The 18,442-nt window shown below is 47.7% G+C and overlaps 1 protein-coding gene across 4 annotated transcripts in view; it reads right to left on the reverse strand.

The window, feature by feature from the left end:
• ANKRD26 (ankyrin repeat domain containing 26) overlaps positions 1-18,442 on the reverse strand; it is a 196,762-nt gene that overhangs the window by 60,806 nt on the left and 117,514 nt on the right. For all 4 annotated transcript variants that reach the window (XM_074942299.1, XM_074942302.1, XM_074942300.1 and 1 more), the window contains exons 30-33: positions 18,224-18,399; positions 17,875-17,968; positions 15,358-15,435; positions 2,472-2,606 (exon numbers count right to left, since the gene is read on the reverse strand). In XM_074942299.1, coding sequence (XP_074798400.1) covers positions 2,472-2,606; positions 15,358-15,435; positions 17,875-17,968; positions 18,224-18,399 — 483 coding nt within the window. The remainder of the gene's footprint in view (positions 1-2,471; positions 2,607-15,357; positions 15,436-17,874; positions 17,969-18,223; positions 18,400-18,442) is intronic.

Raw genomic sequence — 18,442 nt, forward strand, 5'->3', positions numbered from 1 at the left:
TCTGTAGTCACCTAGGCAAATTGGTGAGGCTTTTTACCAAACCTTGTCCAGAAAGTAGGGTGCAAGGTTTTTGGGAAGTATTTTGGGGGGAAAGACGTGTCCAAACAGCTCTTCCCCAGTAACCAGTATTTGTTTGGTGGTGGTAGCGGCCAATCCAAGGACAAAAGGGTGGAATATTTTGTACCTTGGGGAAGTTTTGACCTAAGCTGGTAAAGATAAGCTTAGGAGGTTTTTCATGCAGGTCCCCACATCTGTACCCTAGAGTTCAGAGTGGGGGAGGAACCTTGACACTCGAAAACTGTGTTCTCTTGAAAAAATGACTGATACTGCACCTTTCTTTAACGTATCCCTCACAAAAACACAAAAGCCAACACATGTAGAGGGCACTATTTGAGACAGACACCCCCGAAAGGCAGTGCTTTAAGCTCAGTGAGTGCTGCATGCCATCGATGCCTAACACTGAAAGCCAAGTACTACACACTTTAAAAACAAAAATAAAATCATAAAGGAAGCCTAACTACAGGATACTAACTGCTAAGTAACTATTTACAAAAAAGGCAGAGATCTGCTCACTGACTATGCAGATAAAAAAACATGTGGTAAACTACAAAGGGCGACGAGCAGTGACTCAGGCCACGAGCAGTGAGAAGGAACTGATTATGGGTGTGATGGCATCCCCACTCTCCCAACATTGCTTCAGGAGGGGCTATGAGTTGGTGAAGGGCACATGCACCACCTCAACAGGTACTGCTGCAGAAAACAGTCTGGCTCCTATGCACCAGGCACACACACACCCAGGGCCAGATTAGGCACCCCTAGGCATAGCATTTTCAGTGCCCCCCTGCCTACAACGGACCTATGTGTAAGAGTCCTGGCCAATTTGTGGGCCCACAGAAAAATGGGTGCCCAAGCCTTGGCAGGAGCTGCTGGGTGAAGCCCTGAGCCTGGTGTCCCGAGCCCAGGCAGCAGTGGGGTGCGGGGGTGGAAGCTCCGAACCCAGGCGCCCAGTGCCCCGGCAAGAGTGGGAGGCAGAAGCCCGAAGCCCAGGCGCCCTGGTTGGAGCTGTGGAGCAGAACCCCCAAGCCTGGGTGCATAAGTCCTGGCTGTAGCCGTGGGGGCTGTAGCCTTGAGCCCCAGCTGCAGCCACCAGGTGGAAGCCCTGAGCCTGGGCGCCCTGGCTGAAGCAATGGAGGGCTGAAGCCCTGAGTCTGGTTACCCAAAACCCCATGGCAGGAGCAGGAGAGAGGGTGGAAGTCTCCACCCAGGCAGAAGCTAATCTTACTACCTGGCTACTGCAGCACATTGCCTGGCAACTCTGAAAAGAGACTCCTGAGGGCTTCCATAAAAATACACAACGTTCCCGTATAAAACACATTTGGAGGGAATTTGGCTATAAACCAACATTTCAGTGGTCTCATTTACAGATGAGCTATAGGTACTAAATATGTGGAAGAGGACATAAGCCTCATTAATCTCAAGAAGAATCCCACTGAGACAGAGGCTGTTCTAAAATCAGTGAAACAGATTGGTGAATGTCCTTGAATCTCTTTCCTGAAAGAAAGATTTTGGCCAGAGCCAAGTCCAGGATGACTCTATGAAGGATAATCTTAGGTAGGAACAAAAATGGAATTGTCCCAATTTAGATGGACAGCTAAAGATTTGGAACAGTGTGCGTGTCATGTTGAAGAAACATTTTAATGCTTATTGAGAACAATAAAACCGCTGTAACAATTTTTATTGCTTCACAGGCAACTGGCAAGACAAAGGCGTCTGGAACGGGATAAGTCAGAAAATATAGGAACCCCAATTGTTAAAGGTGCTACCTTCTGAGTTTTGGCCAGGATCAAGGCTGATGTTATTCCAAGGTTTAGTGACTTTTGGAAAATGAAATTTTTTATGGTAATTTTTAATAAATTTACCTGCACAGAAAGTACTAATAATGGAAAACTTGTTTTTATTTATTTTAAACTAAAAAGTATAGCTGAGACAGCCATCAAGATTTTCTGGGAGCTCCTCCAGTCTTCCTGCATACAGTGAAACTGAAAGCTGATGATATATAAGGGATTGCTGTGGTTCCTCTCCAGAAGTGGTGCACAAAATACACTAGTGAAGTCAATGGTTGTAGAACTACAGAGCTATGTGACTTTCTTGGCAAACACAAAGAGCATACACCCAAGAAGGTGGATCTATTATATGTTGTAGCTTTAGAGAATCTGACAGTTACTGGCTATCATATCATCATATAATATACCACATCACCCCTCAAGAGACACAAAATCTTCCAGATTTTTAAGAGGCTCTCCGCCTTCTGTTATAAACCTGCCAGCTGACTTCCCAGAATTCGTATGTCACCGTAAGCTTGAATTTCACAGGATACTAAGAAGGGTGACATAAAATGAAAATGTAACTATTTAAAATACAGATACAGCCTAAAACTGACAAATTATTTGGGTATTTTTTTTTTGACTTACTTGTTCCAACATCTCAGCCTTTTCCCTATCAAGTTGAGATAGACGAACTCCAAGTTTGGATCTGGACTTCAACTCCTCCTCCCACAGATTATGTGTATCTTTTGCAGTCATTGACAGCATGGTTTGCTTTTGGACCTACAGAGTAAGCATTTGCACAGAACAAAAATGTAACAAAGAAATGTCAAGATTATTGTCAGGCTGGAAGTTATAGAAATTTTAGTCACATATGAAGGCCCTAATTATCAGTACAGTAACTCCTCACTTATGTTGTAGTTATTTTCCTGAAAAATGATACTTTAAACGAAACGATGTTAAGTGAATCCAATTTCCCCATAAGAATGAATGTAAACGCAGGGGTTAGGTTCCAGGGAAATTTTTTTCCCCAGAAAAAAGACTATATATACACACGCGCACACACACACACATATACACACACACACACACACACATATATACACACACAGTATAAGTTTTAAACAAACAATTTAATACTGTACACAGCAATGATGATTGTGAAGCTTGGTTGAGGTAGTGGAGTCAGAGGGTGGGATATTTCCCAGGGAATGCCTTACTACTAAATGATGAACTAGAACTCGGCTGAGCCCTCAAGTGTTAACATGTTGTTAATGTAGCCTCACACGCTACAAGGCAGCAGGAATGGAGGGAGGAGACACAGCATGGCAGAGAGAGACAGAGACACACACCGTGTGTGTGTGCGTGTATGTATGAGAGAGAGAGAGATCGTGTGTGTGAGAGAGACGCACATTACCTCTTTAAGTACGCTGACCCCACTCTAAGTACATCGCCTTTTTAAGTAGATCAGCAAGTTGAGACAGCAGCTGCTGCCAGCAAGCTCCCTCCATCCTGAGCCCTGTTGTGCCGCCCCCCCGCTCTGTTGAGATGGGGAAAAGGAGTGGGGGGCAGGAGTGGGAGGAGGGGGCCACCCTGACATCAGCACACCTCTTTCCCCCTCCCAGCACAGCAGCTCCAAGGCAGAGGGCAGGAGCAGCACACGGCAGTAGGGGGAGGGACACCTGAACTGCCTGGCAATTGATAGACTGCTGGGTGGCTGCTGCACAGGGAACTTAGGGGAGCTGATAGGGGATCTGCTGGTCCACCCTGGTTCCAAGCACCCCCACCAGCTAGCTCCAACAGGCTGCTCTTTCTGCAAGCAGTGGACAAAGCAGGTGGCTGCCAAACAACATTATAAGGGAGCATTGCGCAACTTTAAACAAGCATGTTCTCTAATTCGTCAGCAACGTAACAATGTTAACCGGGACGACATTAAGTGAGGAGTTATTGTACTGGTCTTTTTATCTGCTAATTTCTCTCTTAAGAAGCCCATCCAACAATTTATAACAAGAGCGCTGTCTTGTTACTTATGACCGGGAGGCAGTAACAAAGAAATTAGAGGAACAAACCAATACGGCCCACTCCAACTCAACTCTCCAGAATGAAGTATAAAGTTAACTCAAGAAAGAAAACTAAGAGCAACACTGGGAGAACTGGTGGACAGAAATGGCATGCCATATTATATATCTCCAGAAAAATCAGCAGGTGAAATTTCTCTATTTCTAATAGAAGGCAGGCATTAGATGATTAGAAGCAAAAATATATAAACACTCACTCCAACCACTCTCACAAATTTTAATATTATGTACAGATTTCCTGTCAGCCCTACACCAACCTACAAGACTTCTGTTAAAAGGCTGCATCAAAAGAAGTCAAACTTATACAGCCTGGTAAAACTGTTGATGCTTGATCATGATGTAAACTTGAAAATTTCTTGCATGTGTCCCTTACACTTACTTACGAAGTTGTTGTAGACTGACTGAATGGTAATAATTCCTCTGCTTTTTGGTAAGAAGAAACTCCTTATATTGTAGGCTTCCCCAACAATTCCTGATCCACTTAGAAATAGAAAAAAAGACAGTTACCTTTTCCGTAACTGGCGTTCTTTGAGATGTGTTGCTCATGTCCATTCCATATTAGGTGTGTGTGCTCGCCACATGCACCGGTGCCAGAAGTTTTTCCCTCAGTGGTATCCACAGGGGACTAGCTCTGGTGCCCCCTCGAGTGGCGCGCAAATGCCGCGGTACAAGGGGCGCCACCAGCTCCCCCCACCTCAGTTCCTCCTTGACGGAAACTCTGACAGTGGGGAAGGAGGGCGGGTTATGGAATGGACATGAGCAACACATCTTAAATACCACCAGTTACGGAAAAGGTAACTGTCTTTTCTTCTTTGAGTGCTTGCTCATGTCCAGTCCATATTAGGTGACTTCCAAGCAATGCCAATGGAAGCAGGCAGGAGTTCACAGACGTATAGATTGCAACACACCTCTGCCAAACGCAACATCGTCTCTGACTTGCTGAGTGATGGTGCAGCGTGCCGTCAATGTGTGAACTGAAGACCACGTCGCAGCTCTGCAAAAGTACTGGATGGGAACATGTGCCAGGAAGGCCGCCGAAGACGCCTGAACTCTGGTTGAGTGGGCCCTCGCAATCGGCAGTGGTGGTGGGACCTGTGCCAGCTCATAACAGATCTGGATGCAGGAGGTGATCCAGTTGGAAATCCTCTGCGATGACACCGGAAGGCCCTTCATGCAGTCTGCTGTCATGACAAAGAGCTGGGTCAACCTGCGAAAGGGCTTGGTATGCTCCAGGTAAAACGCCAGGGCATGTCTGACGTCCAGGGCATGTCTGATGTCCAGGGCATGCAGCCTCCTTTCCTCCCTAGTGGTGTGCGGCTTCAGACAAAACACTGGGAGGAAGAAGTCCTGGTTAACATGGAAGGAAGACACCACCTTCAGCAGAAAGGCAGGATGGGGTCGCAGTTGAACTTTGTTCTTGTAGAACACCGTATACAGTGGCTCCAATGTCAGGGCTTTAAGCTCTGACACTCATCTCATGTTATCGCCACAGGGAATGCGACCTTCAATGACAGGTGGGAGATGGAGCAGGAGCCCACAGGCTCCAAGGACTGGCCCGTGAGCCTGGAAAGAACCAAGTTAAGGTCCCACTGTGGGACAGGTGCCTGGGCCAGTGGGAAGAGTCTTTCAAGGCCTCTCAGGAATCGGACCAACAAGTCATGTGAAAACAATGTCTGACCTTGGATTGGTGGGTGAAAAGCGGAGATAGCTGCAAGGTGTACTCTGATGGAAGAGAGGGCCAGCCCCTGGTACTTAAGATGGAGCAGATAATCTAAGATAGACTTAAAGAGGAGCGCATTGGAGAGATGGTATGCTCCAACGCCCAGTGGGAGAACCTCGTCCATTTAGCCAGGTAGGTTGCTCTAGTGTAGTGGTTCTTAACCTTTACTGCAGCCTGCACCCCTTTGGTTCTCAAAATATGTTCTTGCACCCCTTATCAAAAATCAAAATATGTTCTCACACCCCTTATCCAAAATTGTTGAAGTAGGTCAGTTCTTTAAACCTAGATATATTTTTTGTTTGTATATTACAGTAATCGTTAAAAAAATGTATAATGTTAATAAATACATAGGTTTGATGAAAGCGTTTTGAGGGTACTTATGTGCCTGTGCTTAATTTGTCTTTTGATGATTTACCTTCTAAAAAAATCTGGCTTGTCTCGCACCCCCAGAAAGGGCATCTCACACCCCCAGGTGGTGCGTACACCCTAGGTTAAGAACCACTGCTCTAGTGAAAGTCTTCCTGCTTTCCAAAAGCATTTTCTGGACCTCGTTAGAGCAAGCCCGCTCCTCCAAGTTCAACCACGCAGAATCCACACCGTGAGGTGAAGGGGGGCGAGGTTGGGGTGTAGGAGATGCCTGTGATCCTGCAAGAGGAGATCTGGTCGGGATGGGGCCAGGGAGCGGCCACCGCCAGGTCCATCAGCGTGCCAAACCAATGTTGGCGTGGCCACACACTGCAACCATGATGACATCCCTCTGTACTTGGGACCTGGAGCAGCCTTTGATGAGCCAGTCATCAAGGTATAGGTAAATCTGGATACTTTGACGTCTGAGGTAAGTGGCTACTACCGACATGCACTTGGTGAACACCCTCAGTGCTGTCACAAGGCTGAATGGGAGGACCGCGAACTGATAGTGGTCGGGTCCCACAGTGAAACGTAGGAAGTGTCTGTGACCTTGAAATATCGTTATGTGGAAATATGCGTCCTTCAAATCAAGGGCGGCATACCAGTCTCCCGGATCCAGGGAGGGGATGATGGAGGCCAGGGAGACCATGCGGAACTTCAGCTTCTTTAGGTATTTGTTGAGGTCTTGCAGGTCCAGGATGGGCTGTAGACCACTCTTGGCCTTCGGAATTAAAAAGTACCGGGAACAGAACCCCTTGTTCCTGTACTCACGAGGAACCTTTTCCACCACACCCAGCTGCAGCAACCCTTCTACCTCCTGTGCGAGAAGACTCTTGTGAGGGGGTCCCTGAAGAGGGAAGGGGGATGGGAGAAAGAAAGAAACTGGAGGGTGTAATCCTGTGACACAGTACTGAGGACCCAGCGGTCCAAAGTTATAGTGGTCCATGCAGGGAGGAAAAAAGAAAGGCAGTTGGAAAACAGTGGGAAAGACGGATCCGGGGTATAGTCTGGTAGGTAGCCCTTGAGTGCACCCTCAAAATGCTTGCTTGTCCCTCTATTTATTGCGGGTCAGGCCCGATTGGGCAGATGGTAGAGGAGGGTGGCTTGGGCAGTGCTTGTAGCCCCTACTCTTCTTATGGGGCGGCTCCTGCCAGGGTTGACTCCTTTGACCCTGAGATGGCTGCAGTGTGAACCGTTTATGGGCTGGACCGGCGACATACAGCCCTAGAGTATGCAGGGTAGAGTGGGAGTCTTTCAGTCCTTGCAGCTTACTGTCCATCTGTTCTGAAAACAGGGCCTGGCTGTCGAAGGGGAGGTGCTGCATCGACTGCTGAGCCTCAGTTGACAGACCTGAGAGGAGCAGCCAGGATGCCCTCTGCATGGAAATGGCCGAGGCCCTGGTGCAAACCAGAGTCTGCTGCGTCTGAAGCTGCTTGGAGGGCCGCTCTGGCCACCACCGTGCCCTATTCGAGGATCGCCCGGATTGCCACTGTGCCTCAATGTCGACCTGTTCAATTGAGACGAGTCCCTCGCGCGGGCCCTTTGGGATCTTCGGTGATCGGCGTTGGTAGACCAGCGATCTATGCCTCATGCTGCTCGTCTGGTGTCGGGACCTAGAGCAGGCCCAGGAGCCGGAGCGGGCCGGTCGTCAGGAGGATCTCCCCGACTGTGGGAATTTGCATCTCAGTGACAGGTGCCAGCAGGCGGGTGACCAGTGGCTCCGTTCAACCGATTGGTCGCATGATCGGTGCCGAGGCATTGGAGACACGAAGGGTTGGTCTTGATGCTCATGTCAGGGGGTGCATGCCTCTGCAAGTCTGCGCCAGATTACCGGCGAGCCTCGCCTTGAATCCAGCTGTTGGTGCCCAGGGTTTGGAGACCGAAGAGGGCTTCTCTGAACCTGCCTCCCTACTTCCGAGGCATGATGGCTCCATGCGGGCGAGCGCTGGTGGGACATCTCCCGTGATAGGGAATGGTGCTGATGAATGGTGCCACTGAGGCGGGGACACGTGAAATGGTCCCAAGGCTTCAGCCCCAGACAGGGGGCCTGTAATCTGAGCCCTGCTGCTCAGGGTTGAAGCCTTCGGGCCTGGGCAAGTGTAAGCCAGCCCCAAAGACCCCATTAAAACAGGGTCGCGACCCACTTTGGGGTCCTGACCCACAGTTTGAGAACAGGTGTCTTAAACAATTCAGAAGGGAATAAAGGAATATGTGCCTCCTTCTGTTTATTTGGAGCAGATTTTAATCTTGCCTTCCTCACAAGTGGATATGGGTAAGGAAGAAGAGTATTCTGAAAAGGAGCAAGTGAATACAAGTTGATATTATTTTCTGGACTTGGTCCTAGGATTGCTCAGTCTGTGTTTCTGCCTTCTTTCTCCTTTAGAGGCTCTTGGAATGCTCCCAAGAAGATTGAAACTGCTGCATGTTGGTCCCTTCTTAAGCACCTGTAAATCCTTTCAATGGTGATGGTCATGCTCCTGGCTGAAAAAACTTGTGATCTAACTTGTTTATGCCAATTTAATTTGATTTCAAATACTGGCATAATCTGTTGAGCCCTTCTGCTGTTCTTAGTCTCCCACTTCCATACTCTCAAATTATATAATAGATAAAAATAATGATAAATATTTTATACTATTTTGCCTTTCATTGAATGTTTTCAAAATACTTTATAAGCAATTATTTTGGTCTCAACCCTCTGTGAGGTATGGAAGTACTATCCCCATTTTGCATATGGAGAAAATGAAGCACATTCTAACATGTTCAAGATGACATGGCAATCCACAGCTGAGACAAGAACAGAAAGTTTCCCACATTCCACTCCTGTGCCTTAACTACATAAGCATTTCTTCCCTATAGGCCACAAAACATATTATGCTTGAAACTGTTCATGTTGATGAAAACATCACATGTTTACAGTGGCCTCATATACTTTAATGTCAGAAGGGACCATCATGATCATCCAGTCTGACCACCACACATAACCTCACCCATCCACCTCAGAAAAAGGAACTGTTAAACCCATAATATGGCTCTTAGGAAACATATTAACAAGTCCTTACTAAGACACCTTGTTCTATAATAGGGTCTTGAATGCAACTCCTCTGGGTATTGTGCAATTTCCCGCCTTCATACAAAGCTCCCAATCCAAAAACAGTTATTTCATTCCTGCCCCACAACCATGATCACTTATAACAGTTTGCAGAGGAGATAAAAATTCATGGCCATGTGAAAAAAAGGTTACTCACCTTCTCGTAACTGTTGTTCCTCGAGATGTGCTGTTCATGTCCATTCCAATCAGTTGTGTACGCGCGTAAGTGCACGCTGGCCGGAAGATTTTTCCCTTAGCAGCATCCGTCGGGTCGGCGTGGGCGCCCCCTGGAGTCGCGCCCTCATGGCGCCTAATATATAGCCCTGCTGACCCGCCACCCCTTCAGTTCCTTCTTGCCAGCTACTTCGACAGAGGGGTAGGGGGGGTGGGTATTGGAATGGACATGAACAACACATCTCGAAGAACAACAGTTACGAGAAGGTAAACAACCGTTTTTTCTTCTTCGAGTGCTTGTTCATGTCGATTCCAATCAGGTGACTCACAAGCAAAAATAGGAGGTGGGGCCAGAGCTGTCCACTGACTGGAGTACTGCTCTACCAAAGGCTGTGTCATCTCTGGCCTGCCTAATAACCGCATAGTGTGCGGTGAAGCTGTGTACTGATGACCACGTTGCCGCCCTGCAGATTTCCTGGGTGGGGATTTGAGCCAGGAAAGCTGTTGATGAAGCTTGCGCCCTTGTAGAGTGTGCTGTTATCGGGGGCGCTGGGATCCCTGCTAGATTGTAGCACTCAGTAATGCAGGCCACAATCCATGATGAAATGTGCTGTGTCGAAACAGGCTGGCCCTTCATCCCGTCCGCTACTGAGACAAAGAGTTGTACCGACTTCCTGAACGGTTTTGTCCTCTCGATGTAAAAGCGCTCTGCGGACATCGAGTGTGTGGAGTCTCTGTTCCCGGCTACTCGCATGAGGCTTGGGGTAGAAAACAGGGAGGAAAATGTCCTGGTTGACGTGGAACTGCGATACAACCTTCGGGAGGAAGTCCGGATGGGGCCTGAGCTGAACTTTGTCCTTAAAATATAGGGTGTAGGGCGACTCGTATGTTACACCCCTGAGCTCAGACACCCTCCGGGCTGATGTTATTGCCGTAAGGAACGCGACCTTATAGGAAAGGTAGAACAGGGAGCATGTTGCTAGAGGCTCAAAGGAATGCCCCATGAGCCTAGAGAGGACCCAGTTAATGTCCCAAGCAGGAACCGGTTGGCAGACAGGCGGGTACAACCCGTCGAGGCCCTTCAGGAAGCGACTGACCAGGGGGTTAGCAAAAACCAAGCGGCCCTGTACCCCCGGATGGAAAGCCGAGATGGCAGCCAGGTGTACTCTTCTAGAAGACAAGGAGAGACCTTCCTGCTTTAGGTGGAAAAGATAATCCAAAATCTGGGGCACTGAGGCTAGCACCGGGGGAAAGTCACGCTGAGCTCACCAGATTGAAAATCTCTTCCACTTGGCCAGGTACGTGGCCCTAGTGGAGGGTTTCCTACTGCCCAGAAAAACCTGTCTGACTTGTTCTGAACAGGAGAGCTCAAACAGATTCAGCCATGGAGCCTCCATGCTGTGAGATGTAGCGACTGCAAGTTCAGGTGCAGGAGCCGCCCGTGATCCTGTGTGAGAAGGTCCAGGAAGAGTGGTAAGGGGCTCCCGCTGACATGTCTAGGAGAGACGTGTACCAATGCTGGTGGGGCCAGGCTGGTGCTATGAGGATCTTGAGCAGGACCTTGTGTACAAGCGGTAGGGGTGGGAAGGCATTTAGAAGCGGACCCCCACAATGGAGGAGGAACACATCTGCTGTGAAGCCCGGACTGTGATTCTGGAAGGAGCAGAACTGCTGACACTTCCTGTTGCGTCGCGTGGCGAAGAGGTCAATCAGGGGACAGCCCCACTTCTGGAAGAGTGAGGATGCAACATCCGGGCAAAGGGACCACTCGTGGATGTGAAAAGACTGCTGAGGTGGTCCGCCAACTCGTTCTGAACTGCTGGAAGGTACAACACCTGTAGATCGACTGAATACTCTATACAAAAGTCCCATAACTTGAGGGCTTCCTGGCACAGGGAAGAGAAGCGTGCACCCACCTGTTTGTTGATATAGAACATCGTGGTCGTATTGTCCGTCATGACCGATACACATCGACCTGCCAGATACGGGTGGAATGACTGGCACGCTAGGCGTACCGCCCTGAGCTCCCTGACCCCAGTGCTACGAGCGATTAAACCTCCTGAATGAGAAGTTGCTCGTGAGAAGGGTCCCTGAAGAGGGACGGGAAAGGGGGTGGAAGGGCGGGAGGACACAGAATTGGATGGAGTATCCCCGGCTCTACCGTGCGAAGCACCCAGCAGTCCAAAGTTATATGGGATCATGCACCATAGAAAGGGGATAGTCAGAAGGAATAGGTAAGGCGGGGTAGATCCAGTCTCTGGTCTGATATGAAGATGGAGATCTGTCTGTGACCAGAGGTCCTGAGTCCTGTGGCCCCCAAGATGAGCTCCCCACCCCAAATCTGATACGTCCATCACTAGCACTAGGGATGGTTGTGGGGCAGCTAAGGGAAGTCCTGAGCATACCTGCTGAGCGTCCGTCGACCACAGGAGTGATAGGGCGAGGCAGGGTCATGATCCTGTCCAAACTGTCCCTGGCAGGTCTGTACACTGATGCAAGCCACGACTGCAGCGGTTGAAGCCTGAGTCTGGCGTGCTGAACCACATACATACAGGCCGCCATGCGGCCAAGAAGTTTGAGACAATTTCTCGTGGTGGTGGTGGGGAACTGGCTGAGTCCCTGGATCATGGCATCGAGGCCCTGGAATCTCGCCTGTGGGAGGAATGCTCTGGCTTGGGTTGAGTCCAGAACCCCCCCATGAACTCTATCCTCTGGACTGGGGACAGAGTCAATTTTGCCTCATTCAGAAGCAGGCCCAGATTCTTGAAGGTGGCTCTGATGAATGCCACCTCAGCTTTCACCTGAGCCCTGGATCAGCCTTTGATCAGCCAGTCATCAAGGTATGGGAACATCTGTACCTGATGTCTCTGCAGAAAAGTGGCAATGACTGCCATGCACTTGGTGAAGACTAGAGGTGCTGCTGACAGGCCGAAAGGGAGGGCAGTAAATTGGTAATGGGAACCATTGACCACAAACCTGAGGAACTTTCTGTGGTTGTGCGTGATTGCTATGTGAAAATATGCATCCTTCAAGTTGAGGGCGGCATACCAGTCTGTTGGATCCAGTGAAGGGATAATGGAGGTCAGGGAGACCATGTGGAACCTGAGTTTCCTCACAAACTTGTTGAGGTCGCGCAGGCCCAGGATAGGCCTGAGGCCGCCTTTGGCCTTCGGTATTAGGAAATAGCGGGAATAGAAACCCTTGCCCCTGTGCTCCAGTGGAACCTCCTCCACCGCCCCCAGTGCTACGAGCGATTACACCTCCTGAATGAGAAGTTGCTCGTGAGAAGGGTCCCTGAAGAGGGATGGGAAAGGGGGTGGAAGGGCGGGAGGACACAGAATTGGATGAAGTATCCCCGGCTCTACCGTGTGAAGAACCCAGCAGTCCAAAGTTATATGGGATCATGCACCATAGAAAGGGGATAGTCAGAAGGAATAGGTAAGGCGGGGTAGATCCAGTCTCTGGTCTGGCGCGCCGTCCTCGACCACACCTTCAAAAGGCCGGTTTAGGGCCAGAGGGTGGTTTGGGCTGGCCTTGATTAGTGGAGGAATGTTGCCTTCTCCTACCGTTCTGGTTCCTCCTCCTAGAATTGTCCTGGCGGTTCTGCTGCTGGAACCTTTGAGGAGGTTGTGGGCGAAAGTGTCTCCACTGTGGGGTGGGGGCATGCAAGCCCAAGGATCTGAGGGTGGCTTGGGAACCTTTTAGGCTCTGAAGCCGTTTGTCCATCTTTTCTGAAAAGAGTCTCACCCTCAAGCAGGAGGTCCTGAACTGTCTGTTGGACTTTGTAGGGCAACCCTGAGACTGCAACCAGGCCCCCCGCCGCATAGCCACCCCTGTTGCCATGACTCTTGTGGCAGCATCGGCAACTTCTAAAGCTATGTGCAATGAAGCGTGGGAGACTAATTTCCCTTCTTCCACCAAGGCAGTGAACTTTGACCGAGAGTCCAAAGAGACGAGCTCCATGAACTTTGCCATTGAAGCACAGGTGTTATAAGAGTACCTGCTCACAATGGCCTGCTGGTTAGCAATACGGAGTTGTAACCCACCAGTGGAGTAGACTTTTCTATCCACGAGGTCCAGGCATTTAGCATCTCTATTCCTTGGGTAAGGACCTTGGAAACCTTGTCTTTCCCGCTGGTTAGCTGCATCGCCCACTAGCGAGTCTGGAGGCGGATGGGAGTAGAGATGCTCAAAACCTCTGGAGGGGACGAAGTACCGCCGCTCATTACGTTTGGCAGTGGGTGACAGGGATGCCGGTGTCTGCCACAGGGTCTTAGTGGTGTCCACCACCGTCTTTATGAGGGTAACGCTACCCGTGAAGGCCCCGAGGGTGCTAGGATGTCCACCATGGGATCCGTGTCCTCTATCACCTCCTCAGCCTTGATGCCCAGACTTTGGGCAGCCCTACGGAGCAACTTTTGTAGGACTCTGTTATCCTCTAACGCAGGAGCTATAGTCGTCCCTGCCAACGCTTTGTCTGGCGACGAGGAGGAGGAAGCGTGTGCCAGTAGTGGAAGCTCTCTACCGTCTGCCCTGGAGGGTCACGTGACTCCCAGGGCAGCGTTGGAGGAAGTGGTGCCAGGGCCATAGGTGTCGTAGCAAACATCGGCATCAGCATTAGTCTCACCGGACGGAGCTGAGTCAGCACGCTCACAGGAGCTGTCGGGGTCAGGGAGGGGGGCGAGGTGCCTGCATCGAGCTTGACAGAGACAACGGTGCAGGTGTGGGAGACAGGTGCATCAATGTCATGAAGGCCGATGCTGAAGTCAGAGCCGAGCACGGTGCCAGAGTTGATGCCGGGGCCAGAGGCAAAGGCGTCGGGACTGTAGGTGCCAGGGTGGATGCACAGTGGAAGGTGGCACGAAAGTGGCGGAGGCCACTGAAGATGTCACTGAGTGTGGGCCCCTGGTGATAAGCCCAGGGAATCCAGAAGGGCCACTTAGGTGGATACTGCCACTGCAGAGGCCACGTCTGATGCTACCTTCTGTCTCTGCCTGACCTTGCTCTAAGGCTTCTGCTCCTACTCGAGTGGTAGGAGTCAGGCTCCGACTCCGGGGTCTCAGACACCTAAGACCACAGAGGAGCTGATCCTCAGTGCCTCGAATGTCAAGAGCTCGGGGAGTGGGAAGGCACTCTGTCGGCGCGTGTAGGTGCCGATGGACAAGGCGAAGGGGAGTGCCTCGACATCATAGCCAGCTTTCCCTTCGCACTGGAGGATGGAGCTCCGTCGGCGCTGAGGGTTCCTCCATGGTAGGCGAGAACAGTGCTGTCAGATGGAGGAGATCTCTGGCGGCCTGGTATGCTTCCGGCGTGGATGGGAGCTGCAACTGCTGTGTAGGCGCTGGTGATCGAGGTGGGGCTGGAATCGACTGCCTCACCTGGACAGGAGTCGACACCGCCCCAGAAGGAGACCCTGAGGAGTGTCCCGCCTGGGGTCACACGTCTCAAGGCTTTGCCAGAGGAGAACGGTCGTCTGGCTTTTTCTTGTTTTGAGGCACTGGAGAATGGGAGCAGTGCCTACTATCAGATGGGCCCCGCGAGGAGCTGTGGCAGTGCCGAGCGTCCCTGGAGGAGTCCTTCCTCAGCATCGAAGTTGCTGATGGCGCCAGGGCACTCCACATTGAGGACGACGCCGTAGAGGTCGGGTCTCTTGAGCCCAGGTAGGAGTGGGGGCGTAGGCCTGCATCCATGAGGATCACCTTCAGCCGCTGTTCCCTTTCTTTAAGTGTTCTCGGGCGGAAGTCGCAGCAGATCTTACAACAATCTTTCTGATGGGTCTCCCCCAGGCACTGAAGATACGACGAGTGCGGGTCAGTCTTCTGCACGTGCTTGGCACAGGCCATGCAGTTCTTGAAGCCCAGGGACCACGGCATGCCACGACACTGGGGCTAAAGTGGGGGGGGAACCCCAACTACTATACTATACTATTAACTGGCGTACTATTAAAAACAACCCGATGGATGCTGCTAAGGGAAAAATCTTCTGGCCAACGTGCACTTACGCGCGCACACACCTGATTGGAATTGACGTGAACAAGCACTCGAAGAATTATGTCTTTTAATTTACCTGCTGATTTAGCTGTTCTTCTAAATTGATTTTTGCTGTCTGTAAGCCTGTTATCAAGTCTTCAAGGCGATTATGAACCTATACAAGCATTAAAAAAATATATCACATTTGTAACTTTCCACACTCAAGTTCATATACAGTTACAGAACAAAAGTGATGCAAAGAAACAAACAAGTATTGTGAAAATTTCTAAGGGCAGTCAGACATATTCAAAGAATATTTCCCTTTTTGTATTATACATACCAATCATATCTGTTTTGATGTCTATGTCAACTGATTATTTCTCCTAACATTCCAGACATTATGGGACAGATTTTCAAAGGGCTTCTGAAAACGTGCTAATAAAATTGAGAAGTCGTTCATCTGCTAAATGAAAATCCACATTCTTTTCTAAATTAAAAAACCACAAATATTATCTATATTTGAGATCCTATTTGATTTTGGAAGCCGTGTGCAATGTGTTGCAATGCAGGAGGTGCAGGTTCAGGAACCATTGAGAGATTCCAATTCCAATAGACTAGTGGAATTTGGAAACATCAGAAGCATTATGGCCATCACCTTTATAAAGAAATGGTTTAGATTTTTCTCAGATGTTCAAGGAGAGGATGGACTGAAAGGGGCAAGTTATACGTTGTGGGCAGTTAGGGTTTTAAGCTATTATGCTAGATAAAATGTATATAGAAGACAATGTAAAAATAGCTTTGTATGTATAATAGTTTCAATGTTTATATTGTGTTTTCTACTTTTTGTAAGGTGCTCAGAGCAATGAGTGTGTGCTTGAAATCAGTCAAAAAAAGAAGAAAAACTGTGCTTTATAGAAAGGATAACTTACGTGATGGCCCTCACAAGATTAAAAAAGGACTGTCAATCCAGAGAGGATGACAAATTACCAATAATTTGCCTTCACAGAGTATTTTGACTCAACAATTCTACGTGTCACACGTCTATGAACTATGTAAAATGCAGTAACTGTTGTGAAAGCATGCATACCCTATTCTCAGAATCAAATATTCAAGGCAAAAATTATATAAAGTTCACAGCCTAAATAACCCCAGTTTTTTACTGTGGCTCATCATCTAGCAGAGAACTTAGAAGAAGTGTGGATCTTCAGAGTCAACATACAAGTCTCCTATGTTATTTGCCATATATAGAGAGAAACATAGAGGAGCCTCTGTTCAGATCCATTCAATTGATCTCTAAATCCAGGCCTCTTATTACACTGCAGGTGTCTCAGTACCTTAGGGTATACGGTGGTAATTCATTGCATATAAAATCTCTTCCATAGCATGCCTAGAAATAGCCTAATAGCATCTTCTTCTCCCGACCCCAAAACTACTTCCCACTTACTTCAGTGATAGAATCTTCTCCCGTGATTGAAATAGACTGTGGATACCAAGAATAATTCCTCTCAGAACAACTTGCTTCTGCTAGCATTTCTCCTCAGTTTCCACACAGTCCAACTCAGAGAGCTACAGGACTATGTGACAAAAGGTCTATCTTTGAGGAAGAGGTGTACGGTAAGATGAGTCTATATTAGACCTGAAAACAATGGCCTTCATAGCTAATTCGGAAAGATGAAAACTAATGATGCTCCCCATATTGCTTTGCCAGTTGGGTGGAGTGGACAGTTCAATATCTGTGCCCATTCATATTTGACTTCTCTATGGCGCTGCCTACAAGGGTGTCAATTAGTGACAACTGTTGTGATGATTTCTCTGATATGGACCTTATTTAAATGAAAAGCTAGCCATCACAGAAGAAAAACGGATCTTAAACAAAAAATCAACATCTCACAAAAGGTACCTACCACAGGGATCCAACTTTGTTGTTTATTGCACATCACTAAACACAGTATTAGGAAGCAAAGGGAAAAAGCAACTATACATAGCAAAACCAACCTCTGCTTATTGAAAAATCTCATCAGCTGACAACCTAAAAATGATTTTTTCCTTCTATACATGTGTTCTTCCCCTATTCATTGCATATTTAAACCTTTAGAGTTCTTTCATTTAGATTATGTTAAAGAAATTCTAGCCATGAAATCAGTTGTTAAAATTGAGAAGCCGACATATAATACAAGGGATGTAATTCTATTCAGATGTTCTGATGATGTCATTTAGCATCAGCAGACTAGTGCGGAAGTATTTTGTCACCAAAATCCCAAGGGAATTTCTATTTATTAGCTGGTTACATACATATTTTTAACAATTTGCATGTCTAATGAATGTTTGAAAACTTGTCTGATTTAAAGTCAAACATTCACATTAGTATTAATAATAAAATATATCATACTGAAACTGATTTAATATATAATGACAAATGTATAATAATAATACATATAATGCCGTTTAAAAGTTCTCAGAAACCAAGTATTTGGCTATATTAGACTGGGATTTTCATAAGAGCGTAACTCCATCAGATCTGAGAATCTATTTCCTTTAGGCTCCTTTGAAAATCCCAGCCTTAATGCATAGATGCAATAAACTCACAAGAAAGTTAAGCCTGTGGGTGACTTACGGAAGCAGAATCCTGCAGGTCTTTCTGAAGTACCTCAATTCTGATTGTTTGCTGTTTGGTTGTAGCTTCCAATCTGGCATTTTCAATTTCTAGTCTTAAAAGCAAATATACTTTTTAATATGTAACAATATAATTTTTCTGGACAAGTCTCTAAATCCATAATAGCACAAAACTTGAAATAGTTTTGAAATAATCATTTATATATGAATTTCATAATCTAAAACTCATTTTAAAATTGTATCTAGTATTTAATTCTGTAATATTTAATTGTGTATTAGCAAAAGTCCTTTTATTTCTGGCCATATTTTAACAATAAAACCTGGTTTCAACATATTGGAAATTTTCCTACCTTTGTATATGTTCTTCCAGTTGTTTTATAGCATTATTTGTTCCAGATGATGCTATTAGAAGGTCTTGCAATTTCTGGGAAGAAGCATTCACTTCTCGTTCCTTACTATCCAATGCATTCTTCAAATCATGAACACGTCGTTCAGACTGAATATATTGATCTTCCGATTCTTGCAGCTGTAAACAAATCAAATTTCAGGTAACTGATGTTTGAAGTGCA

The sequence above is a fragment of the Natator depressus genome, chromosome 1, assembly GCF_965152275.1.
Source record: "Natator depressus isolate rNatDep1 chromosome 1, rNatDep2.hap1, whole genome shotgun sequence".
NCBI lineage: Eukaryota > Metazoa > Chordata > Testudines > Cheloniidae > Natator > Natator depressus.